The 27,828-nt window shown below is 42.0% G+C and overlaps 1 protein-coding gene across 1 annotated transcript in view; it reads right to left on the bottom strand.

Moving 5' to 3' along the window:
• NPSR1 (neuropeptide S receptor 1) overlaps positions 1–21,114 on the bottom strand; it is a 52,060-nt gene extending 30,946 nt beyond the window's left edge. The window contains exons 1-2 of the mRNA XM_030490217.1: positions 20,968–21,114; positions 10,609–10,741 (exon numbers count right to left, since the gene is read on the bottom strand). Of these exons, the coding sequence (XP_030346077.1) occupies positions 10,609–10,741; positions 20,968–21,114 (280 nt within the window). The remainder of the gene's footprint in view (positions 1–10,608; positions 10,742–20,967) is intronic.
• Positions 21,115–27,828: the final 6,714 nt, after the last annotated feature.

Below are 27,828 nucleotides of genomic sequence, written 5' to 3'. Positions count from 1 at the left end.
GAATCTGATTTTTGTTGTTAGCATTATTCATTCAGTTCATAAATGACTTCATAAAAATACTCACACACACACACACAAAAAGTAGTTTGGGGTTGGTTTTTCTTATGTCATGTTTCTTCAGGTTTCTACAGCTTCAAAGCAAAGTATTTCCTTGTTTTTTTTTTTTTTTTGTTGCTGAAACCCTTTATTCCCTGCTTCTAGTCTGCAGGCTTCCGTCATGTCAGATAATATTTTGTCTATCATTCTCTTTCTCTAGTTTATAATGAAAGTACAAACATCTTGCAAGAATTGCTTCTGTTCATTGTAAGTAACCTCTCAGTCTAAGAAATCAGTGTCATCAACCAGCCACCTCTGCTTTTCAGTGCTATTATCCCTGTTCCTTGAGAAGAAGCAGAACGTCTGACTTGGAAGTGAAATGTCTGGAGGTTTGTCCAGATTTAATTTCCATCCTATTTTGACTGTTCATGTTCTTGGGAAGCAAGTCTTCACCCTTCTCTCATTCTTGCTACTGTCTGCTTAACTTAACTGGAGTGGAAGAATACATAATTTATGTGCAAGTTTCTTTTGGATTTCAAAGTTTGGGCTATGGAGTTTAGTCACCTCAGTTTAACACTGACAAAGCTTGATTCTCTGTGTGTGTGTATTAAATGTGTGCAGAAACAGAATAAGCTGCTAAAATGCATCCATATCCCCATTGCATCCCTCATTAATTTCAGGTTGGTTTTCCTGCTAATGCAGCAGGGCACGGCAGTCGTCTGCCCTGCAAAGGTTCTCCTTTAAGGTTAATCATGCAGCTGTAGTGTTACTGCTCAAGTTTGGAATCACATTTGTCACTTAAGCTACACTTTTTTTTTCCAGACCCCACTTGGATAAATTTTCTTTTGGGCAGAGCCCAGAAAAGTTTGGACAAATTCCAAATGGGTGTTTAGAAACAGCATCGAGCACAAAGAGCGAAACGTGTGTTTTCCCATCAGGTACCATGTTGATCTGCCTTGCTGCCCTTGAAAACAAAAAAACAATACACTGAGAAAGACCTCTGCATTTGCAGACAGATTTGAGTCAGAGACTACTGAGGTCTGATAGAAACAGTGGAAGATTGAGTTCTTAGTTGTCAAAAAACTAATGGTAATTCTAACATTTCTGGTGACATATGAACACTGGCGGGATTTATATAGTCAAATTGGAGATCTAAAATTAGGAATAGAATCCTTCTGTACAGGAAACTTAAAGGCAGCTCAGAGTGTTTTCCTCTATTGGCTATAAATGGAGCACAGGGAGATTGACTTCATATTTTACATACCTACAGTGAGGCTCCTAAAATAGATGTCATGAATAATCCCCTAAAATGAATACCAGTGTGCAAGAATGCAATCACAAAACTTAATCCAGTTATCTCTATGACAGTTACGTCCCATTCTGCTTCCCAGGACTGATGTTGAGCCGTGTGCTTTCTTTAGACCTACTTCTCTACACATGCCAAGAAGCTAACAGAGCATTTTCCCTCCACCCTCCCTGCAAATGATGACACTGTATAAAGCAAAAGATGTGATGCCCTAAATAACAGTAATATCCTCAGGTGAAGAAGGTCCCAGATTAAAATCCCTTTTGCTCAAAGACCTACAAATGTAGGTTGTCACCAAAGTACTCAACCACCTAGCTATAAGAAAAAGAAGTTATCTGAATCTGTTTCCCTAATTCACATTTCACTATGCTAACCAGGTAAGTTACTAAGATTAGAATTTCATTGTTCTTTTTGCTATTTCTTTCAAAACCCAAATGGTCTCTAGCATCCAAGCCCCGACCACATTGCATTTTGGTCTCACAGCCCACAAAAGTGCTGCAGTTGGCCAGGCAAACTTTTATAATCTCCACACAGCCCTACTGGTATCAGCAGAGCTGTGATGGAGCAGTAATTTAGCTGCACAGTGCAGGTCTCAGTGCAGGGTAAGAGAAATTACTTTGAAGGTGAAAGGGGGGAAAAAAGCTGCTAGCAAAAACCGGCTGAAAGGAAATGCTTTCATTTTAGTCACACAGATGTCTAGTCAGGGAAAGCATTTGTATGCAAAGATCTGAAATAATGACAGCTCCTTTTAAAATAATAGAAGAGTAAATGTGGATCTCCTATGTGGAAAGCTGTAGGTGGATAAGTGGAATCACGTTTAGGCTGCGTGTGTCTGTTGAAATGAGAGGATGGTGCCTTTGGATATAGATAGGGCATCTAAGGTCCATTCATCATAGTTTAATCCTTTCAGAAATGACTTATTACTCAGGAAAAGCAAACAGAATGACTGACTCCATCTTAGTTCAAAAATGTATGATTTAGGGTGAATTTTGGTAGATAGGATTATCACAAGATGTTCTGCTAGTGTTACTATTTCTATTGTGGGAGTGAACAGCGGCCCAAGCCTTAGGAATGCCATTCAAAGACCTTCCTGCGTGACTTAGGAAACAGAAGTCTGGTGCCTGCTTATAATTTTAAAGACACATATACACTGCAAAGGAATAATAATTTTGTACTATATTGACTATATAGAGGCATACTGTAGCTAGTTTTTCCCTGCTTTAGAAGCAGGAGTGTTTGTGGTCTGAAGTCTATTAAGTCCCTGAATGTTCTGTAAGGAAAGACCCAAATTCTTTGTACAGGAATCCATCCCTCTACTGAAAATGTATTATGGCTTCACAAAAGGAAAGTTAAAAAAGATTTCTCTGTCTTGAGAGTGTTACAGTGACCGAGATGCAGATGAAATGAGGGCATCTCTTCTTTGTTGATAAATTTTCAGGGTCCCAGGTGGTTCTGTGTAACATAGGAAAAAACACATCACCATATCCTACACTGAAATTGGTACTGGAGCTACTGGCAAGATGGGAGAGTGTTTCTGCTGCTTTGCAATTGCAGAGGGGATACAGTTTGTATCACTAGGCACTTTGAAAATCGCACTCTGAGCACCTATGGACGATGAACACACAGTGTCCCCTTCCAGAACAATTAAGTACAGTATGTAGATACTATACATGGAGGAAAGAAGAGGGTTTTTTTCAGGAGTTCTCCTTGCCCATGTGGACCTCAGTTCTATACTTGGAGCTGTGCTCCAGAGCGATTTTTGCTACCTGTAAAGGATCTGAAAAACACTGCTCAGAGACACAGGCTCAAAAATGCTGGTTTAAGGATGTGTGTGTAGTGGGTTGTGATTGCATTAATTACAAACCATGAATCATGGACATCTTGTTCCTGCATTTGTAAGATTAAAGTAGGCTATATAAATAACAGTCATTACAGGGTTTTTAAGTGGATGACCATTATTGCTTCCAGTAGCAAATTTGGAGAGCTCATTATCTTCATATTTCCACTAATGGGAGGGACACTGCATTCTACTGTTATAGACAGGTACTACACTTAAGCTTATTTTGCTTTTGTGCCAGTGCTACTGTTCCCTACTGCAGTGAGCTGCAATGGAGAGTCACAGCAAACATGAATATGGCGCCCAGCCCTGGACTTCCCAGTGAGCCCTTTAGAAGGTACCTAAAAATACATGAGCATTAGGCAAAACATAAAGTACACAAGCGTGGGTCCAGACTGACTAAAAACGCTTTGAAATCCGTTTGGAATTGAAAAACCAAAGCAGAAGTAGTTGTCAGAAAACCTGCAGCTGATTTCTATACTTTTGGTGTATTCCACCTCTACAAGAGCTCCCTGGTTGGGCAGTAACCAGCCTCCAGCCTGCTTTTTGGGGTAGCATATGTTAGACTGAAACGCTCTGGCTACTGCATTAAGATGAGCTCCACTGTAGCACTGTAGCACACTTACTTGACTCCAATTCTCTTCATACATTGAAGGCAAAGTCAATCCAACTGCCTTAGACCACAGGATTATTGCCAGTCCTTCAAGGCCACCTTTTCTCTTGGAGCCCCAGTGTTGTGGGAGCATAACTTTACCTTTTCAAGGAGAGTTCATTTTGCACCAAACCCAGTTTCTTTTACATTAAACCTCATAAGGAAATTGTGTAACTAGACTGAATGCATGTGTGTTAGTGCAAGTTTCACTGTTCCTACACTACTAAACTGGATTGGAGCAATGTATTTTTAAGATGTCAGGTTGTTTGCGTGAGACCTTAAGCTTCATGATTTCACCTCTAAACCACGAGCTGTACTTTGTTTTCCATGACCATCTTCCTTTGGTAGTGTGACCAAACACCGTGAAATAGAGGTCCTGATACGCCCAAAGAGACTATGTCTCCTTCTTTGCACAAAGGTTTTTTCTGTCACTCAGTTTTCATGCTAATGCTCACTCTTGGTTTCTTTGCCTGACTCCTGAGGTTATTCCACTTTTTACCTCATCTACTTCAGGCTTTGTTTTGGAGAAAATGCATTTTAAAAGGGATGCATTTGTGGATATTTTCTGTTTTCCTCGGGAAAGATTGAGTCTTGTGTTGACTAACCATATATGCAGACAAGAATGATTATATAGAGACATACAGAAATATTCCTGGCTGTTCACACAAGAAACCTGACCTGAGCGTATAGTAAAGCATGATTCATAGTATCAAACTGGAATTGTATAGCGTCAGTGTCCAAGTTACTTATTAAGATCTAGGGTAGTATGAATCATCTTCAAATCTGAGCTAAAGTTTAAAGGAGAATTTGAATTTCTGCTAGGAGGTATTGAATCTGCCAGACCTGGCAATGGATATCAAATCTGTTTTGCCACGTGATACCACAGGCAATGACAGGCATATATCTTATCCTGCATTGCCTCCATCTTTGCGGGGTACACTAATACGTACCTAACTTAAAGTAAGTCCCATGTTGTTTTCCAGTTACTGAATTCGTCTTTTTGGCAGGATATGTATGGAAAATGATTGTTTCTTCTTCAGGCAACTAATAGAGCCATGCAATTAATTTTCTTATTCACTCCCAGTCCAGACAACTCAACACAGTTTCATGGGATGCACTGAATAAGTAATGTTAATACTGTCATGTTTACTCCCGGAGACTATTTTTGCTCTTGGTAAATCCATTCTCATTTGTTCTGTGAATGCAGAATGAACAGTTGTATTAAATGCTTTAGTTTCTGTAGCCTGCAGAGGAAAGGTGGACATAATCTATTTATTTCCCTAGTTCTCAAGCTGTGTATACACTCCAGTGATTTGCAGAGTTGTTGGAATTCCAGCTGGTGTTCGGGAATCAGGCTGCTTCCAAAACTGGGGGATTTAGGTGTCACTGGGGACTTGGGCAAATGCCAGTGTCTGTGCCTGAAGGAATATTAACGAGTGACACTCTTCCTAATTTTGACATATCCTTTTCTGTAGTGATGGGAACATGTAGTATAGAATGAGGATGATGCACTAGCAGAGACTTTTCCCTTACCATACATTAATTCATTAATTGCACTCTCAAGTGGTTCTATGGCTTAATGAATGCAGATATCCTTCTTTCAATTTTACCAATGAATTTTACAGTACAGTTGTAACTTCCTCCAAGTCTTCTTTTCTGCAGGTAGGATATTGACACTTCTCACCTCTCCTGAGACTTTTCCCACAAATGAGCAGAAATTAAAGGTGTGGAAAGGGGGGAAAGCTACAGATTTCTGGGAATTGTTGAAATAAATTCTATTTCAGTTCAGCATTCTGCATGAGGTTTCTGTGTCTTGGATGGGCAATTATGTAAATCAGATGGCAGATTCCAGGCCAGGTATGAGTTTTCCAGTATAAGTGGGAATTCTATGGGCTCTTTGGCTGCCAACAGTCCACCTCCATTAAGGTGACTTGCTGAGTTAGCTGCTAATGGGCTCTATGCAATTAACTTCCAATGCTCATAATCACTGTGATATCTAAAGTACTTGTAAAACTGATGAATTCGTATGTATGATTTCTCTGGTGTGCAGAAATACTACAAGTACCATTTTCCAGATGAAAAGCTGGAATAGAGACAATAATTGGTTAATACACGTTAATTTTGGTAATGGTGTTATTATATTAAGCTTTTGTACATATCAGGGAGTAACAAGTCATCTTCATTCCTTCAAGTCACAGAGGCAAGGAAGAAAAATATTAAAGGACAGGCACAGTCCATTAAAGCAGTCAGTGCTGTAGTGGTTTTGGTGTAAGGGGAAAAAAATAAGAGGAAAATAATAATAATAAGAAGAAGAAGAAGAAGAGAAGGACAACTTCTAATGTGTTTATTCATGTTTAGCTGTTGTAGAGTTTGATGCACCTATTTAGTACTGTTTAACTAGCAGATTAGTTGGCAGAGTCTGCCTTCAGTCATATTAAACAAAGCCATCCCAGAAGTCAATGTCTGAGTGCAGTTGGTTTTAGTCCTACAACCGTGCTCTCTCTGGGCAGAAGCAGCACAGAAAATAAATGTTCTTTGCATTAGCAGGGCCCAATTCCACCTATTTGCTCACATAACCCTCTTATGGCAAGCATATTGGCTTTTTACTAAACATTGAGCAAAATGAGTGTAAAATTGCTTAAAGCCCAAAGCTTCCTACCATCCAGCTTTCTGGGAGCAACTGAAGAATATGGCAGTGATATAAAAAGGCACTTTTAAAAATACCTCCTTGTCTTTTTAATGTCATTCTCAAATCATCCCTTATGATTTGGTATTTATATCACAGTATAGGCTGCAGCTGACTACTTTTATAAGTCATCTTTTGGGTTTTTTTCTGTTTATATGTAAGCTACCATAGAAGTTACCTGATGTTCTTTTTTCTTTGTCTCTTCATTACAGTCACAGCAATACTGAAGTGAGCATACATTTCCAACCAAGTCTGTCAGCCTATGGCTTAAAATTCAGCATGCAGTAAAGTGCCTGCATGCATTTCTACCCCTAGCAATGGACAAAATCTAACAGTGTTCTTAAGGTACTGATTTCTGCTAAGTGTTGAAATAGAAGGAGAAAGTCACGGAGTTAATGGTCATGACATTTCCAGCTCCAACTTTCCAGATGTTACTGTTGGTGGAAAAAAACCTCAATAAACTATGCGGGTTTGGTCATTAAAAGGAACTTAACTACATTCCTCTGTCAGTAGCAGTTGAAGTTGGATGAAGAATAATGAGAAGTAAAATACTTTTCAGCAGAGATTTTTAATATATTGCTTGATTGGTTTTTGAATTGGTCAAATAATAACAGTTTGAATCGACTGTTTAACCAATAAATTACATTCCTTGTCCAATGCTGCTCAAATAGTACTATGAGTATAGCTTGTGTCTGCTGCTTTTACTCTTGAGAAGTAGAGTTAAGAAGGCATTTATTTGGTAGATCTGGGTAAAGTGATCTAAATAGATATAAATATGTGGGGAAACCATCTTTTCTGAAAGCAACTGTATTTTGCTTGAAGCTTTCCAGTGTGATACAGCACCTGAGAACTTGCCCATCTGTCAGACCCCTCTCTTTGATCTCCAAGAGACAAAGATCTTAAAGACACTAAGACTCTGAAGTTATGCGAAATGACATCAGGTAAGGGAAGATGTGAGAGGTTTCTTGCCAGGAATGATAGCTGTGCCATGAGCATAACTTGTGCTAAACTCAGAAGAAATCTCTTTGGGAAAAGGTATTTAGAAATACCCTCCTCTCAGGGTAATCTTCAGAGCTTCCACTTTCTGAGAAACTAAATTGCCTCAGAGATAGAAATCTGTAGGAGACCTAACTTTAGTTTCAGTCTTCACAGATAAGCTTGTTTTTAAGAAAACCGTCTTTACAACAAAGGAATATGCCTGAAAGCAAATTGAACACAAGGCAAATATGGCAATATTCCTCTTTGCTAAATTAGCTGATGCTGAGTGATTAATAATATTGTTCAACTCATCTGTTAACTCTTAGCTGATTTCCTAGTGCTTAATTCTCAGATAATTTCAGAGATCTATGTGTGAGCTGAGAGTTAAACATCGACATAAATGTGGTACTGACACAGGCATTGTATAGGCATATATTTAACATCAAATATTCTGAATCCAGGCTTCAGCAACCTCTTTAAACATACTGAAGTTGAAGGGGTTACTCACATTCCTATAGATCCCTGCATCCTTGAGAACCACGTTGAATTAGGGTGTAAGATCAGTATGATTCTTATCTCTGCATTTGCCGAGTGGGTTGAACCACTCCATTCTGGCAGTGTTGAAAGGAGCCTCAATCAGTAAGTTACGTCTCTTCTGCATCTGGCTTGGCAACCAGTCAAGGAGAACAACAGTGCTCATTTCCTATTCATGTATTATGCACAATTTGCTTTGAATACCTTGTTTATTCTAACACGAAGGCTATATTTTCATTTCATTTTGGTCCTACATTAGTGGGAAGACATGAGAACTGGGGACACTACCCAAATATCGAGCTGCAGATCAATAGACAAAAACTTTTTAAATGGCTTTGAAATGCCTGCATTGATAAAGCTATATCCATTATTCTTCTCTATGCTACTGAGGCAGAAATAATAAATATTTTAAGAATCTCAAAATAGATGGAAGTAGTAATATTGACTAAGCAGAAACTGTTTGCCAGGAGATTAGGCTTTAGTTGGTAGGATTTAAATACGCCTGGCATGTCAAAGCAATGTGACAAGCCAGTGTTTTCATAATGTTCTACATCTACCTCATAACTTGTTGTGAAAGGATGATGACTGTTGCCAGCTTGCTTTGTTCTTATTAATATTTTTTGAAGATAAGAAAGTAAAATGGCTCCGTTTTAGGAATGGAGTCATTTCTTTGTGCCAAAATACTGACAGGAGCTCTTGGTACAGGAAGATAAATTAAAATTCTGACTCCTGCATCGCAGAAGAAGTCAACATTGCTTGAAAGGAGCCTTGCTGTTCAAGCTAGTGTTACCTCTTTTTTAACATTGCAGATGTGAATGTCAAGTAAATTTTCTATGCGTATTTCCATAACATGAAATGGAGAAGACTGTTGAACTCGGGCACTTTAAAGCTCTGATTTTAAAAGTCAGGAATAGTTTTAGGGATGGGGACGTCAGAAGAATCAGCGAGTGGAACATGGACCTCATTCAATATTGTAATGTCAGCTGCATATACTATTTGCTGCCCACTTCTAATGGGGTATTTGCCTTGTTGTCTTTGCCACTGATTATTCCAGCTCCCTCAAAACTGCGCTTGTAGTGCCTTCCCCTCCCTTCATCTAGATGGTATTTGAAACCCTAGTGAATAGCTCTCTATCCACCTCCATTCTAATCCAAAAAGCCAGCCTTTTCTATTGGTCCAAAATGGCAAAACTCCCACTCAGGGCTTACCCAGCACAGCAATAGGAGTAGCCTCATCCTAGCACACCTCACATGGACCAGACTTCTCCTAAGCTATCGTGGTCTGGACATTACTGTCTGCTCTTGCTTTATTTCTTTGACTTGGACATCCATGTCCTTGCGCCGGTTCTTTCTCTGCTACAGTAAATACATTTGTTTTTTTACTAGGACAAGATCCTTTGCTGTTTAGTTGAGCTCTTCCTATTAGGACCCATTTTCTATTACCATGCTGGTGTATGTATTACATGTGCCCCTGCTCTGGCAGCAAGCCCAGCCCTTGTGTCCTCTGTGCCAGATGGACACATAGGGTCATTTTCCACCCTTCTCTCTTCCAAAGCCCTTCTTATGATGGTTGGTCATAGTTGAGATCATGAACAGGAGTTCATTTACTTGCAAAGAATGCATGTTGACAATTGGGGTGTGTAGTCCTTTGTTTTCCAGTTTAAACAGATACACAACAGACACCAAAGGAGGATGGGAAATCACATATTAAATAGCTCTTTAGTGGAAAAGTGCTGTAATTCCTACCATAGCTCACCAAAAAAAAAAAAAAAAAAAAAAAAAGGCAACAGAAAGCATATAAATATATCTTATATACACAGAAAAATACAACTCAGCTGTCTTGTAAGCAGGGATTAGCAGCAGGACACTATTACAGAAACAGCACATTTTTCCCTTGGGAAACTTAAATCCCCACAGATTTAGCCCATTCAAGGCCACAGAGAAACGATGTGCTGCTTATGCTGTTTTTTCCTTTCCTAGTTGCTGAGACTGACATTCTACAAACCAAGTTTCTGTACATTTTTCCATTTCCTTCAAAAACTACAAAGTTCTTGGACCAGAATCCTTTTCCCCTTTCAGAAAAAATAGCTAAATGCATTCCTCTCCACCTTTACATTTTGTTACATTTCCCTAACTTGGTTAAACCAGACAAGATGAAATAATTTTCTCTTGCCAATGCAAGAGCGTAATTGATGGAGAAATACCTGTATGAAGTACTTTAGAAAGGGGTTTAGTAAAAAAACACAAGAGATTAACCTCAAACTAGTTTAATTTAAACAGTTCCATGACAACTGCTGGGGAAATGTGGGTGCATGTTCAGACTGGAAGATAAGATTCAGTGAAATCAATGAGTTGTAGCTGCTGCATCTGACGCAGACCCTACTACATCTAGCAACGTCTTTTTAGATGGGAGGCAGACTGAGCACTGGGGTAAGCAGCCATCCATCTGTCTTATGGCAAACTGCAGCTGAACATTAGGTGGCAACTGAATTCTTCACCACTCAGCTTGCATTTTCTTATTTGTCATTGTAAGAGTGATCCCTGTGGAGTTCAGATTCCCTTTCCCCTCTCATACACTACCTGTGATTGCCAACTGTGTAACAAAGAAGGTCATTCGAGATTTCCGCTTCCTCCTCCAGGTAGAGAAGAGCACAATGGCATTTCCAGCAATAGTGACAATAAAGAGAATCCAAAGAGTCACCAGCTGCTCTGTCTGCATTGAAGAGAAGGGAAAGAAAAGTGTATCGGTAGGTGACTTGGGTTAAGCCAGCCAGTTATCCTAGGACAATTGAGACCAGAATATAAAAGAGGAGTTAAATGTAAGTTTTGCCAATAGATATCTATTATTTAGTTTAAAATATATTCTTGTTCTTTCAGCAAATACTTAACATGCTTCACTGCTGGTGATATTCATTCCAGTTTGATTGCAGTGGCTATATATTACTTCTAGCTTCACAAAACCACTAGCAATATCTATGTGTTCGGCACATAACACTAAAGTGAGAGGCAGCCCTGTTTTCTCATGGTGCTCCAGCAAGCTGTGAAATAACCAGCTTCCTCATTTTGTAAGGAATATTGATAGATGGGCTCCTTTGGAGAAATGAGGGAAATAAATACTTCTTTCCTTCCCAGCTCCAGTGAGTCCGGGTCATCCACAAGTCCTACGAAATTCAGACATCCACTCCATGATCTAGATATGCACCAAGATTGAAAAGAAAGCATGACCCACTGTAAGGAAAAGTAAAATTGTGTAGCGAGCGATACGTGATGACAAAACGTCCCCTAGTGGTACTGCCTACAGTGAAAAGAAAAGAATTAGAAAAGCTATTCGTGCTCTCAAAGCATCCCGACCCTTAGGCTGGAAGAAGAAGGGTGCATGTGTCTGCGTTTGCTTGTGTTGTGAGTGCACACCCAATCTTCTCCCTCCTTTTGTCCTACCAAAACCCTTGCTAGATGCAGGATAGTTACTTTTCAGTGGCCACTCTGCAGGTTTCCGCCTCCATGCTTGTGTGAAGTTTATGTTTTCTCCATAGCAACCAGTCAGCTCTGAGCCTGGTGAACATAGGGTCAGCCTGCAGAAAATATTCTTCATTTCTCCAAAATTCTCACTTATAGAACCCTGTCCTGTGTAAAGCTGTACGTAGCATCATGGAAGATAATTGCACTGCTCTTCTGTGAAGGCGAGTAGAGAAGAGCAGATTTTTCACAGTTACAGGTTTGAAGGGTGTAGAGCAGGAGAGCTCAGGAGAAAATAAAAATCCTAATGTATCCAGCAGCAGTAATATACTCATTATTACTGGAGTTGGAGAGAGAAAAAATACATGTATGTCTCAGCAGAACTGATAGTTAATAAAGTTAAACCCAATTTCCAAAGGGGACCTGTCTCCCAGAGACTGCTGCTCCTGAGCAGACCCCTGCAGGAATGAAATCTAGCAGAGCCTTCAGCCCCCTGTTCTGCCTTCGTGTGGCTTTCCAGTGCTTCAGATAGGTGTATTGGTTGCCTGGACTCACATCCTAGAAATTGGGATGAGTTTTGGATTATGTCAGTGCAGTTGTTTGGGAAGTTCCAGTTCCTGACACCAAACCCATAATGTGGGAGCTAGTGGAAAATAGAGGAGACGGGCAAGGGCTGCAGTTAAAGAGGGTCTCCTGCTGCTGGCCTTACAGAAATGACCTCAGGGCACTGTCCTGAGGCTGTTGGTGAGACCCATGCCTACCTGACTGGACTGATGATGGAGCAGAAAGAGAGGAGAGCACTCATTAAAAGCATTTGGCAGCCACTAACCCATGACTTTCTCATGGGTGAGCAGAAACCAGGGCTCCTGCTGCCTGCAAAGAGAAAATGGCTCAGCTGTGAGCGCAGGAAATGAAGGTGAAATGGTGGGAAAGGAGCAGGAGCAAGGAACTTCTTGCTCTGCCATGAGCTTTAGCGCCTTCTCAGCTCTTAGCCCCATCCTGGCCAGCAGCCATGGCTCCTCCTCTGCTGAGGAGCCACTTGTGGGAACCAGCTTCAGCTTTGTTCCAGGTAGGTAGCCACACTACCCTGTGGGCTATGTGGGCATGCAGGAAAGGCAAGACCTGGTGTATGAGCAATTTGAGGTTGCGCTCTGCGCCTAAACCCAGAGGTTAGTTTAAGCATGCAATGAAAGGTGTGTTCAGATGGTTTCACTTTTCCTAGCACGGCATAGTCTGCCGTTTGGGTCATGTCACATAACTGTAAAGAAAGAGAACTGCTCTAAGTTGTCATTGTGTAGTCTAGATAATAGCAGCATCTCAGAGATGAGTCACCATTCATCTCACCTACGTTGGGATGGCCTGTCTCTACTGATTATAGAGTGACCTAGATAAGACAACTTGTGTGGGCTGGATACTTAGCCTTCAGACAAAAAAACTCCCAAACCTCCACCTTTTTTGGGTGTCTGCAAATCTCTTGAACTTCTTGGAAACAATTTCCCTGTAAAATATGTGGCAGAGGCATGTGGAGCTATTTTTATGGGGATGCTTTGCTTTGTACAGGAGTTGGAAGGAAGTGTGTTTTTGGAAAGCAATTAAAAAAGATACAATTTCACAACACTTCTGTCCTTGAAATCAGTGGCCTTTCCCGCAGGTTCTGTTTGTCTTTTCCATTTCAGAGAAAATCTTTCACTCATGAAGACAACTGAGGAGCAAAACTTGCTCTCATTTTCTCTGGTGTAAAATTGGGAGAGTATTTTCTTGAAAGAAACTCTGTATTCCTGTATTATACTGATATGGGTACAAACAGAACAAGGATCTGACACTCAAACCTTCTTATGATTCCCACAGAAGAAATAGCTATGGAGCAACAGAGGCTGTGTTAGAGGGGTGTTTCCCTGACACAGGGGCATAGTACATACGGCCACTTTAAATCCCTTCCTGCCAAGTTAAAAAGCAGTGCTCTACAGTTAAGCAATTTTAGGCTAAGCTTCTATAGAAATATACAATTAAACCAGACTACAAAGGTATCCTAAAAGATGCAAAAACTGAATGTAGGAGAGGCAAGTTTTAAAGGCCATAGATAAAAGAACAAAGCCAAAGTTTTTATTAATCTATTTGTGGTAGTTGCCATTCAGAGAGAAAAGAAAAAGAGCTCATTCTTGGGGATTAAGGAGTCATAATAATAGGCCACTTAAATCACTGCAGCCTCTCTCAGTCTGTGTTAGCTCGTGGAATGAAAACTTCTGTGGCTATTAACGGGATACCCACCGTGATAAAGGCCTTCACAGAGGCTACGATTAGAATTCAAAATTATCTTGATGAATTGGAAACATGCGCTAGAAAAAAACCAAGGTACTGTTCAACAAAGGACAAGTGCAGGACTCTACAGGGCAGTGGGTGTAATCATACAGGGTTGGATGAGTCTTCAATACATGCTCCCTGCATGCAGCACATATAATGCCCAACAAGTGGAACATGATTTAATAATGTCACTCTACCATGGGAGTGACAACCACCCTCATGAGATTGACACCTGTCTCGCGTGCCTCTGCTCTAATCCTTCCACTGTACTCAGCCGCTCTATTACACCCACTCCTGGGCTCAGTGCTTCAAGACACACAGAGCAATGGGTTGACAGCGGTCTAGAGGATATATCCAGGAGACTGAATTAACTGACTGAATTAAGCTGCTTAATCTAGCAAAAAGCAGACTGCAGGAAAATATGAATTTCAAGACACAGAAAGACTGGTGTAAAAAAAAAATAGTCTCTTCTTCAGATCCACTGCAGACTGGCCAAAAATCAGTGAACCAAAACCACGGCACAGAATTCAGGCTGATCATCTTAAAAAATTGAGTTATACCATATATATATATATAGATCGATTGAGTCAGTGAAACCTCCATCTGTGGAAGTCTTAAAAATAGTTACTAGATTAGACAGATAGCTGATTGATCCTTGAACTTCACTTCAGCTGCATGTTCTATAGTTTTCTTTTATTCACCATCTCAAGGTTGCTTAGACATAGAGGTGTTCCATTTCATGTCTTGTTTGTCCATCAAAGAGAAATCCTTTTAGTAACAATCCTCAGCAAGGTCATTCATTTACAAAAAAACATTGTTTAGCATCATTGCACAGGCATCAGAGGCATTCTGGGTAAAAAGCAAGCTAATAACATCTCCCAAACCCGTGCATAGAAGCTTTGGGCAAGGGCTGCTTTTGCAATGGGCATTGCTAACTACATTACATGAGAATGCCATGAGAGACACTAGTCTTATACACCAGTTCTTTTAGAATAGAAAAATTAAAGATGCTGGTGACTTAATGAAGGTTACAGAACAAATCAAAGTCAAGAGGCTTTCCTTGGCTTGACTTACAACCATTGCATGCACTGCTATTCCACAAGGCTGTTGCGTTTGGAGCATGGCAGTGCTTGACTTCTCGAGCACATATTCGTGTTTTGCTAATTTGCTTTAAGATTAAACCCAGCTTTAGTCAACGAAGCAAGCCTCTTTATGGGTGAAATATAAGCCAGAAAACTTGTCTGATGATGTGTGCACTTTCCTTTGCTTGTAGAAGAGGCTCGTTATTTTGTCTGTCAAAATTTCTGAATCCGGGCTATGATAAGACTAGCAATAGGCTTTATATTTGAGACAAAGATCATCCCTGAGAGCAGCTTTAATCAAGACCATTGTTAAGTCTTTCAGAGCCATTGGGAGATATTTTGGGGCCACGATGCCATCCCTCCTTCCAGTTCTCCCCAGACAGCTCCCTTGCTCATTCATTTCTCACATTATGTGTCCCCTCTGATGGGAGCACCAGCTGTGGCTGTGGAATGGGGTTATGCCTGATAGCTCATCCTAGTGGAGGTGCTTTTGCTCAAGTTTTGAGGTGCAGAAGCCTTTGCCTGATGTCAGAGCAGTTGCCTAATAGGAATGGAGCCTGATTCAAAGTGCATAAATACTAGTTCAGCCCCAGGTTTGCCTCTGGGACTGCTGCTTTCCCATTTCAATGGCACCAGTCATGCCTGATGGACAGCTTCCACACCTCCTGCACAGAAGCTGCCTTACTGAGGTGCTTTCTCACAGGCTGGCTGTGTTGTCCTCCCAGCACATGGCTACAGGTCATTCTGGGATGCATTGCCACATGAGGCCTTCACAACATGTCAGAGGTGCTGACAACAGCCACTTCTCCATGGGTCCTTAGGGTTGGAAGAAAGGCACAGCTGGAAGGGACTCCAGCTGATGTTTTCTATTCTGCTGAACTTGAGCAGCAGTTTTGCATGAGCTTGTGCATATATGCTATTGCACTTGTAGTTGTGGTGGATACATTTTTTACGGGGTACCTATCTATTTTTTCCTTGAACATTTTCAACTTGAAGAGATAATATTAGGTCACTCAATGGCCCATGCATAATTATATGGTTTTGATAGCCCTTTTGAAACTGTCAAATGCTGGTTTAATCACAAAAAGGGGTAAAATGGTTGAGCATGCCTAATCTGTACAATTAAAACGTCTCAAAAAAATGGAGACATTAATCCTTGCTAGGCATATTCATGTAGGAGAGGCAGACAGACACAAACCCTGAGGCTGTGTGGACCATGGAGTCAGAAGTATGAGGGTTGCTAGTATAAAACCACCAGAATCTGTTGGCTCAGAGCTGTCGGGCTGTCACACAGCCAGATCACTTCTGTGTTGCATTTCAACTACTAGATGAAGCCAGCCTAGCCAACACTGCAGCAGCAGTGTCACACAGAGATCAGCTATTACATTCTCAGCACAGCATCTCAGGAATAGCAACAGTCATTACATTGCAGAGGCTGTGTTCAGGAGTTCCTGACACCTTATTTGTGTAGATGTAATTCTCCTCCTCTCCCCCCCACTGAAAGATTGCAAAGTTACTTATGAATTATTTGATACGGCTGTTTTTCTAAAAGGTATGATTGCATTTGCAGAGATTACTCCAGAAATTTGACAGCACCCATTATTATTTTTCTACTATGTATTCAATGATGGGATGCTTTGTGAGGTTTGCTTGAAAATCAGAATAAGCAATAGCATAGGTAAATGCTTTCCAGGAGGTAAAGAGGCTCCTGCCTTTGGATAAAATGGCAGGGACAGCAGATTCTGATTTAAACAGGCTCTGAGGACACCTGGAGCCAAATCCGTGACACCTGGCAGTCTAACAAGACAAGTCTATGCAAACCTTCTCTCCACAAGCTGGTCTCCTCAGCTGTTTGCTGGACATGGTAAGCCCTGACCTTTGTCAAGAGCATTAGGCTCCATGGATAAGCAGCAGATGTGCTTCGATTTGCGCTTACTCTGGCACGGCTACGCACTCCTGTTTAGTATCTGAGCTATGTGGGCTAAAACATGCAGGTCTAAGGAATGCTACAGTGTGGGGGGAGGATAGAGGCAGGCAGAGTCAAACAGTCCTTCCTGAAACAAATTGGGAATTTAGAGTATATGTGTAAAACCAGTGGTAGTGGGTTCGATATGCACATTGTTCCTTCTGAAAGATCTAGCACTTCAGCATCACTACTGTGATGATGCGGCCCCTGCATGGCATAGGGGACAGGGCTCGTGGCCAAGGAGAGAGGCATGTCAGCATGTAGACCAGTGGCTGGGGTTCCCTCTTGGCAGGGGAGAGAGTACAGTAGTGTGTACACAACTTCATTTACAGTTTGTAGTTCACACAACTTAGAGTGTAAACTACAAAACCTTTGTGTCCTGCTGCACAGGTGAGGGCTCAGCTCCACACACGAGAAAACACAATGAGAAAATGTACTAGACGATGGAAGTCAGCCCTCTCTCCTGGGAGGCAGTCGATGATGGTGAGAACACAGTCCCATCAAGAACGAAACAGTGGCTGTGACTTTTGTCCTTTGAGCACGCCAACCTTTATTGCATAAAAGTAGGGCATCCCATTTCTCAGCACACCCCGTAAAAAAGATACGGCCCCTATTCAATCCCCTCTGAGGATGAGCACATGCTCGTACCATTGGGGAAGCTTTGGGTCTGTTGGGTGCCTGGCAAGTGGAGGTGCCTCCTCCAGCCCTGACGAAGCCTCCCAACCCTATGGATAACCAGGTCAAACATATTCTGAGATTTTAACGTCTTTCCAGGCAGGTTTCTGGTTTGCACCTTGTCAGGTTTATAGCATTAAGAAGGTCCTAAAGCAGAGGAAGGTGTTCAGAGGATCTCTGCTCTTTTCAGATTACTGTATTTGGCAGAGGGCAGTTGATACTCACTTAAAGCGCTTTTACACATAGATTAAATGTCTATGGAAGAGATTGTAAAGGGATGCAATGAACTCTCCTTTGGCCAGGGAGGCCGGAGCTGTAATTAATAGAAATTTGCACATCTGTTCTGAATTTGGTGCTGACCCAGCCAACAGGACTTCTTGTGGTTTAAGACAGTAACCTACCTGGATGCCTCATGCACAGGCACCTGGGAAGAAATATAGTCTGGGTTTCAGGGACCATTTGTCATAACACAGCTGCAAGACCTGAAAGTATATGATGTGTATAATGTATATAATGTATATATGATATATATCTATATCATATACCTGAATGCATATGATGTGTATAATGAAGGTGGGCATGAGCTAGTGCCTTTGCCATGGGAAGCACCAGCTTCTCTTGCATACTGAGTGATGTGTGGGTGCACCCAGTCCTGCCCCAAAGGCTGCAACTCTGCATGCCAAGAGCCAGCCTAGTTAGCACACATGGCCATGTCCCCAAAGCAGAATTATGGGCAAAGCCTTGGTGAGCAACTGGCCAAGGAGCTCTGGTAATGACTGCCAGAAGGGAATTGTGCAATCCTCCAAGTGGATGAAATACTCCATTTCCCAGCCAAAATAAATAAAAAGAAGAAATCTAACTGAACTGGCAAAATGTTTTCTAATCTGAAGCAGTGCGGATTTAGTTGTTAAGCTATGAAGAGGAATAGACAGAAACTCAAATGCTTCTGAGAGAAGCAGCAGAGAACCACTCACAGTGTTGGAAAAGACCTTAAAGCTCATTCAGTTCCACTCCCCTGCCATGGGCAGGGACACCTTCCACTAGAGCAGGTTGCTCCAAGCCCTTGTGTCCAACCTGGCCTTGAACACTGCCAGGGATGGGGCAGCCACAGCTTCTCTGGGCACCCTGTGCCAGCGCCTCAGCACCCTCACAGGGAAGAATTTCTTCCTTATATGTGTCCTGTCTTATTTCTTCCTTATGTGTCCTTTTGAAGCATGGGAGGAAAAGAAGATACAGCATATGTTCTCATAGTTCAAGCAGTGTGTGAGACACCCTACGTAGCTGTCATTGAGTAAAATTGTTCAAGCATCATTAACACAGGAACTGCTCCAGATACAGGGTGAGCATCACTCCCTTGTCTCCACTTATCAGCTTAGATCACGTTTTCCTACGACTGCTTTGCTAAGATAGGTTACAAGCAGAAACAGCTTGTGTGTCCTGCCTGCTTCCTGACCAGCAGGCACTGGGGTCAACCTGTGCAGTGGTCATTCACCCAGCCTGCCTTTACTGTCAGCCATGGGCTGCAGTGTGTTTGAAAATCCCAATAAAATACCAAAACCCCCATTTGCAGCTACATTTTGATCACTGAGCTCTGTTTTTTAATCCATTCAGCCTATTCCAAGCTGAAACTTTTATTACTTTAGCTACTTAACCAGACCCTTGTGAAGAGGAAGGAGATGCTGCTTGGCTTGTCGGAGGTTGCAAGGACACAGCCACAATGTGGGCAGCACTGGTGGAGGACAGCCAACCGAGTCAGCAGGTATGAGCAGCACCTTCCCCACGTGAGATTTTAGAGAAAGCTGAGATTGCTGGCAGGGAGCCCTGTCTTCCCTGCACCATCACCATCAGAGCAGGTGCTTTATCCTTCCTTTCCTGCAGCAGCACCAGCTGTCACTGGTCCCCAGAGTCAAAATATTGCCATGCCTATTAACAGCTGGTAATTGATGTGAAATCACTGAACCTCCTCGCAAAGTTCATTGCCAGAGATAGACATCCGACAGAGGAGTCCAAGCCTAATGAGAAGCTCTCAGCTAACAGAATCAAGTTTCCTTTAGCCATGGATGAGCATGCATAACTATCCATGGTTTCCTAATTATTGTAATTTACTCTATCTCCCTTATTAAGGAGCATTTTTCTGCCTGGGGACTTTCTAATCAGAATTAATTGTCACTTTTACCATTATAAAATACTGCTCCCATGACATTGTTCAGTTTCACAGCACTAACTGTGGAAAGAACACAAAGGAGGTAAAGAGAAAGTTGTCAAAAATATTTTGCTTGTCACTTCTGATTTTTATCTAGAGCGTTTGAGGAGTCTAATGTGGAGAGGGAAAAAAGAGGAGGAAAAAGGAATTTTCACCCTTGAAATCCTAGATAAGAAAGTACTGTCTTAACAAGGAAAAAATGTATCAGTAGAATGTTACAAAGAGACCCTCATTAATAAATTGTAGAGCCATCACTCAAGTTTTTCCTTAACAGGTAGGGAAACCTGTTGTAAGTCCACTGATTTCACTGGCAGTGTGTCAGAGCACTAACAATCTCATAGAAATCAAAACTGCCTCTGAACATATCCCCTTTTACCTAACATACTGTCAAATGATTTAAGTGCCTGTATCTTTCCAGTTGGAAGTGATGTCTTTGGGCCTGAGCTCCAGAAAGAATGGCAGGGTACTCCTTGTCAGACTTCTTAGTAATTTGAACTTAACTTGTACAATGTGCCACAACAGTAAAGTGATACATGGCACGCAGCACAAATAATTTAATTAATTAATGATTTCCTAATTCATTGCTTAATAGCATTGACAACAGGCACAGAAATCTGAAGATTAATTTCAGCACCTCTTTTCCCTACATTCCCGTGCTGTTTATTTTTGGAGATGAATGAATACACTACCCATGTCATTCAACAGCATTCACTACTAAAGGATTCATCTGGATCATTCTTAACAGCAGCCTTTCAGAGACTCTGTATCCTCCGCTCAAGTTAAAAACAAACCAACTGACTAATTAGAGCCTGTCCTTTGTGATTAAAAAACCCTCAAACCAACACAAACCCCTCTCACCTGTGTGCAGAGATTGTTGCAGCTGGAAAACGGAAAAGAAATCCCTTATGTCAAGATGATGGTTATAAGAAATTACATAAAAGATGTGTCAAACTAAGACAAGCTTTTGAATAAAGATGCACGTATAATTACAGCATGTCTATAGAAAAACAGCACCGTCCCCTCTTGGAAGGGGATACGATTGACTAAAACCTGAAACTCCGAACTCCAATTCCTACAACTCTTTTGTTTTTCTGTAAATGCCTCACACATGCTGTCTGCTGTCTTTGCAGGGGGGGAAAAACACCAGTATCTGGGCAAGAAAGTTCAATAACCCTAGTTGCCTCCCCACAGGGGTGCTGAAAAAGCACCAGAGCTGCAAGCATGTGAGAGAAGTAATGCACGCTTTAAAAGGATACCTTAAAAGAATAGTAAAAGGATCCCCACTCCTCTTCCGCCACCACTTCAGTGAAAGTCACCGTTTCAGTGCAGGTGACAAGGGTGAGATCCAGCCAGCCGGTGCCTCCCTGGGAGCTGCTGCTGGCTTCTGTGGAGCCGACCTCCATCACTGGGTTTTGTTCGAGGTGTCTAGGTGCTTGTTTCCATCACAGTTAATGCAGCCGGGCTTCTCTCGTAAAAGCACAGCAACAAAACCAGCTTCTCACTGCTTCACCACTGGCTACCAGAGGCGTTGGGCTTCAGTGCAGCTGAGTGGTAGGAGAGAAAAAAAGCTGGCATTGTCCCTTTGAGCTTTCCTTCGGTACAACTCTGACGACAGCCCTCCACGTGCTCTTCCCCAGCAGCAGGAGCAGCAGCCAGTAAGAAAGTGAGCACACATGGATCCAGCAATCTGCCTTATGGACTCTGAATTGCTTTGCATCCCAAGTTGTCAGCTCTGGAGTCAGGCACACCTGGGAAAACATGGACATCCTCCCTGTGTTAAGTTCAGGAGCCTGGCTATTCCACTAGAAACTTTGGTTACTTACCCTGGCTCAGCCCACTTTGATGTTGATTACCTGCAGAATTATGGTATATCCATGTACAAGCACCTGTGTTAGGCAAAACCCTATTAAGTTTTTAGACTTAAGCTATCACAGTTTCCCTGTCAGTGTCTATCTGACTTCTGAAGGTGTCTTTATCAAGAAATAGGCCTTCATACTCACCTTTGCAAAGAGAGGGACCTGGGGAACTACAGACCAGTCAGTCTCACCTCAGTGCCTAGGAAGATCATAGACTAGATCCTTCTGGGAACTACGCTAAGACACATGGAAAATAAGAAGGTGCTTGGTGACAGCCAGTATGGCTTCACTAAAGGGAAACAGTGTCTGACAAATTTGGTGGCCTTCTATGACAGGGTTACAGCACTGGTGGATAAGGGAAGAGTGACTGATGCCATCTACCTGGGCTTGTGCAAAGCATTTCACACATATCCTGCACAACATCCTTGTCTCTAAGCTGGAGAGGCATGGATCTGATGGATAAGCAAATTGTTTGAATACCTCTGAAATTAATGGCAAAATAAAAGACTTTAATGATTGAATCTCAAAAGCCTATAAAAGGCAAGATCAAATCCTAGCAATTCCTCTAGGAAGGAAGAGAAGATCAATCAGCAATCCTCTAGGAAGGAACAGCTGATTGATTTCTACAGCCGACTGTCATTTTCATGAGCCAGGATGTTGAAAAGTCTCCAAGAACTTTCAGTGGTGAAGAGATTGAGACAGTTTCACAGAGAGAGAGATGGAGTCTTCCCTCTGCTTTAATATGAAGTGCTCTCAAATTATTATTCTAAGATTATTTTTTTCCCAATGTGTAATATTAGAAAATGTGTAGTATTCATCATGTGTAAAATGTGTAAAATATGTGTAATAAAGTTTGATGCTGCTTTCTTAACCTTTTGGAATGTCTTTTTTTTAGCTCACACTTTAGCATTGCACCAGAGCACAACCACACTTCATAAGCAGGAAAGATTAAGCCATTTTGAAAATACTCTTTAAGCAAAAAGAGTGGGTTATTTGGGAGAAGAATGGAGAGGACTTGTTTTAGAGGCCATTTCATTGGCCATTCCCTTTCCGTTGATCTCAAAAGCTACACAAACTTAGTTTTCCTAAATAAAGTCTTGAACTAAAAGACCAGAAAACCTGATATTGTAAATGGCTCCAGTGAAAGCTGGAATGCAACAAAACTGATATCCTCCATGTGCAGACACATGGGGGGAGACCTGCAACACGTATCTTGTATCTCCTCACAGTGGCATGATTTTCCTGACTGACAAGAAGAGGAAACCATGTACAACTGTAGAAACCAGGAGACTGATACAATGAGATAGATGAAGGCAAGTACTCCTGGGAAAAAGAAGCAATGAGTCAAAGTTTTTAAAGACCAGGTACAAATAGTGATTTTAACTATTTAAGCATGAAATTCCTCATGCAGAGACTCTGGTCTTTCCTGTACAGCAGCTGTGAAACGCAATCGGTGGAGATGGGTCATTTTGAACAGGACAGGGTGGACACTCTGTGGCAGGCAGAGATGCAATCACAGCCACGATGGATGTTGCTTTCCAAAGGAGGGACTATGCAGGAGTATGTAGTCCCTCCTATGCTATGCACTTCCTTATTCTATCTTCCCTGACAGAAACTGTTTTGTGGCATTGTTTGTTGTGCATTATTATGATAATGATAATTTGCCAAAAGTCAGCAAACCTAAATGCTTTGATGTGTCTAATTGCTTAAAAGATTAGGCACATCTGAAAGGGACAGAAAAAAAGATGTGCTCAAGTCTACATTATTTTTAACAGAGAATTTATAGCAGATTTCTCTTTATTCTTGGGATAAAATTGGAAAAAAAAAATGAATTTTTGCTGTTTAGAGTTTCCTGCACCCTGGAGTAGTTGGGCATAATCATATTCAGTGAAAAGAAGAAATAATGCTGTCATACTGCAGGAAGAAAGAGAATGAGATGTTCCTTGCTTCTAAAAGAACAGCAAGTTAATTGTTTTTCTGTTAAAAAACATGCTTATCCGAATTTATAAATGCTGGCTTTGGAAGAGGAATGTCAGTCTGCTCTTCCCAATGCACAGCCATTCTCCCCAGGAACTGAACATCTGGGGCAGAGCAGTGGGGCTCAGCTGCCGGCTCTGGCAGCGTAGGACCGCTGGAGAGCTGTGTTCCCGCATCCCCACTGCGCAAGGATGGAGCAGGAATGACACACTAGTGACACAGTTCCTGTTGTCTCACATAAGCTCATCTTCCTTCACTTACAAGCTGCTTAGCACGCACGTTGTTTTCCCTTGGCACTGTGCCTCTGGAGGGGAACGGATCTGTTCAGCATTGGGTAGGCAATACACAAAACAGGGTGAAGTGCTGCCCTCAGAGCTGGAACCAGCCAAGGCTGCAAGTGGCCCCAGAGCCTGGGCTGGTGCTGGAAGGAGACGTCTGGGTTTCTGGACTCTTTAGAGATCACTGCTGTGTGCAAATCAGGGTGCTCCATATGTGCCTTAACTAGGATGTAACTATTCCCCCACCACATGTAGACATACTTTTTAACCCCTCCAGGAGGAGACGACATCAAGTTTCTCAATCTTCAAAGGCTTGAAATAGCAATGCTCTTTTGTGAGATAAATATACAGTTACTAGGTTCCCCTTCTCCACCTTGCTGAATGAAGTGGCTGTAACTTAGGATTTGAGGAGTTCGGGAACAAAGCAAGATTTAGGAAGCTGTTTTCAACCTCACCCCCAAGCGTTTTATTTCAGGATCTGTATTCCAAAGCAGGATGGGGAGGTGCCACCTGGGAGCCTGGCGGCAGCAGACTGACACTGCCAACCTCAGCTGGTCTTCGCAAATGTGTGAGAGAATCCTGAGCTGTGGCTGTCTCAGCTGCACCACGTGGGTCACCTTGTGCCACAGCCCGTTCCATTCGCTGGTTCCTCAAATTCCTGAGTTCTGGAGTTAGAGGCTGGCAGCTGGAGCTCAGAAATGTGTGTTTGATTTTCATTCAGAAGCGGAACAAACTCAATTTTGAAACATTAAAAGCATCACTGAATGAGATGACTGCTGTCTGCTGGGCTCCAGCCTGATCTCTGACCCATCAGTGGCTACCCAGCTTTGAATCAGATCCCCAAACTGCCAGCAAGTGACTTCTTCATCTTCATTCAAGTTTTGGATCAGATCTTTTGCAAAGATCTAGACTTCACCCATAGTAAAGCACTGGAGTCATAGAAAAGACAGAACATTTTTATCATAGGAATGATAAAATATGAGGACGTCGTTTCTCTTTCATAGATAAGTTAAAAAGGAGGACTTTTTTCCACATCTTCACTACTGTTTGTAGTCGATTCAAATTGGTCCATTTTCCAGAAAGGATACACAGCAATTTATCTGGTTTTTGCTAAGAAACTCTTGCAGAAGAATAAGCAATCCTTAAGGAATTCTTTTTGAGAAGAAGCAAGCAGATGAAGAAAACACATAGATGAATGCCATTAAATATGAATATTGTCTTAGTGGAACTGTCAGAGACCCTGAAATTTCATAATCCCTTTGCTCTGTTCCCCTCAATATAGCCATCAAGAAAACCATGTATTTCACAAGGGCCTGATTCTTCATTCATTCAGTCTGTTGCAGAGCAGGATTGCTTCCTGTTCAGTGACTGGAATTGCAAGTAGCTTTAGGGAAAAAAGAGCCAAGCCCGATGAAATGAAACAGATGCCTGATAAACGTGCATTCCTATAAAACACTGAGGCAGTCAACATAGTCACTTGGAGTGTTCCTGCTTTTAAGGAGCAGAGCAGGTGGCCAACACGTATGGCATCCATCAGGTCCTGGCAAGTAGTTACGCATAGGGATGCCTGTAGATGGGCAGAATAAACTCACAGCTCACATCGGCACTGGAAAGATTTTCCCTTCAGAACCTTCCACTTCCAAATGCCAAGGCACCGTCTGCCCTTCTCAAAGCGCTGCAGCTGGAAAGGGCGAACAGCTCGGAATTCAAAGCTGTGCTGCCAAATGGGAAAGGTGGCTTCAGGTGAGCCCTGGCCGGCTCCCAGCATGCCCAGCAGGCACACAGCCAGCCCACCCGGCTGCATCGCCCAGCAGACCGTATGCTCATTAACAGGGTAACCACAGAGAACAAAACACCAGGCATATGGATGTCTTGTCCTTCTCCCTCCACTTAAGGTCCCAGTTAACTACAGTGAGCATGAATGCACATTGTGTGTGTGTGTGGTGGGGGGGTGTGCTGTGCAGGCAGAGGTATTAGTTCCCATTTTGTCTACAGCTGGCATCAGCAGCTTGTTTTTCATTTATATAGAGTTCTGAGCTACAAGCCAGAGCCTCAGCAGTGGCAGAGCTCTGTTTCACATACTACAGGAAAGTGGAGGAAAACTGGGTTCAATGTTCCCACAAGTCAAACTCTTGCAGTGTTTTAAACAGCCACCACTGACGGATATTGCCTTTAACATATATAAAAAGGAATTCTTTTCAATGCGTTTTCATATTGTTGCTTAAAGGCATTTTTCTTCCCTTTGCACGTGTTTAATTAAACTAAACCCAATTTAACAGGCAGCTGGGCTAGAGGATCATTGTAGGTCCTTTCCAAACGTAACTGTCCTGTCCTGCCCTAACCAACTGTTAGTCCATCTTAGACTACAGTGTGTGGATATCACATCATATCTGCTCTGAGAGAGAAATACGTTTCTCCCCCCATGCCTTACCCTGCTATCTGCTACCTCTGGTGGCTGCAGACAAGATGTCATTTGTATTATTTCCATTCAAGTCTGCACTGATTTAGGAGTTTCTCCCCTGTTAGAGTGCAGAGGATGCCTGGAGCTGATAAACTTCTCTCTTCTTCTGCAGGGTATGAAGAATAACTCAAAGGCTAAGACACAGGCTTGGAGTTCAGGGAAGATATTGAGTTCTGTGTTCCTCTGCACATTCTCTTTCTGGCCTCAGCTAAGTGATCTCCCTTCCCATAGGGAAGAGCTTTGTAAAGAGAAGGTGTGAAACAAACTCACACCCTTCTGGTTGTAATTCCTCATCCATCTGGACTCTGCTGTCTGTGTATTTATCCCCCACTCTGGGCACACAGAGCACTTGGAGTATCCAGCTAAGCATTCAACTATGATTTTTGACAGACCCTCTATAAACAGGGACCTAATCCTGTGTTGAAAGAAGGGTACGACCTTGCAACGATATGGTCCATAGTGCTGAATCTGAAATGATGAAATCAGCAGTGAGCAAAAACTGTGCTGAGCCTCCTTTGCAAAGCAGGGGTAGGTAAACCCACACAATAACTGAGCTGTTCACTTCACAGTGAACTGAACTTGTGCTATGAATTTCTGTTGGGTAGAAGAATCTAAAAAATACAAATCTAGGTAAAGTTTAAAATGAAAGTTAAAAACACGGCAAATTAGAACATGTTTTAAGACTATATCGCCAGCATTAGTCTCCACTCAAATGGTTTTACAGATGATACAGAGAGAGAAGAGTGATCCAGAGAAATTAGTCAAATCCATCAACACTAAAAGCTTGGCAAAAAAACCATCACAAACCAGAATGTAGGTAAAAACTAAAAGGAGGAACTCTTGTGCCCACAAGGAAGCAGGAGAATAAAAGAAATTGTGGGAAGGGAGAATTTAAAATGCCTGCATCCTAGTTCTCCTTTCTATGGAGGAACTTGTGTCTGAAGTGATGAATACTCTCTGTCTTTCGGTGATGAGCAGCAGAGTGGAAGTACGGATTTACAACGGAGGTGGAAAGCCGTTAGATGAATTGCAGGACTTTTTATTGCCAATTACAATTTCATGGCAGGGTTATTATTTATTAAGTATAGAAGCAGCCAGTCGAATTCTAACTGCTCTCCGGCTTAATTCCACTTACAAAAAGGCTGAAGAAATTATATAGGGCTAGAGGAAAAATCCTTTGCAGTAGCAGGCGTGCTTCTGACTGCCTGCACATGGACACACATACAGAGAAATAGAGAAAGCCACTGTGCAGAAGAGGGACAAGTTACATCCAATTTCCTTTTAATAAAGCCTAAGGTAGAGTAAAATAAAGGTACTGCACTGCTACCACTCACAGGCACATGAAGAAAGTTCGAACAGTGTAACTTCCTCAATTATTTAAGTTCAGTTTTTAGGATCTCCAGGGAAAGATACACTTCACACGCTGCTCTCTCCTCCAAAAGCTGTGTGCAGACACAAAGAGGAAAATATAACCAAACCATACCCAAACCTGTTAGCAGGTGAAATATATCCCAAGTCAGAATTGGTATAGGGGGTCAGAAGATA

The sequence above is a fragment of the Strigops habroptila genome, chromosome 1, assembly GCF_004027225.2.
Source record: "Strigops habroptila isolate Jane chromosome 1, bStrHab1.2.pri, whole genome shotgun sequence".
Taxonomy (NCBI): domain Eukaryota; kingdom Metazoa; phylum Chordata; class Aves; order Psittaciformes; family Psittacidae; genus Strigops; species Strigops habroptila.
Note: the sequence above shows the minus strand (reverse complement) of the source record. Positions and strands in the feature narration are given on the sequence as shown.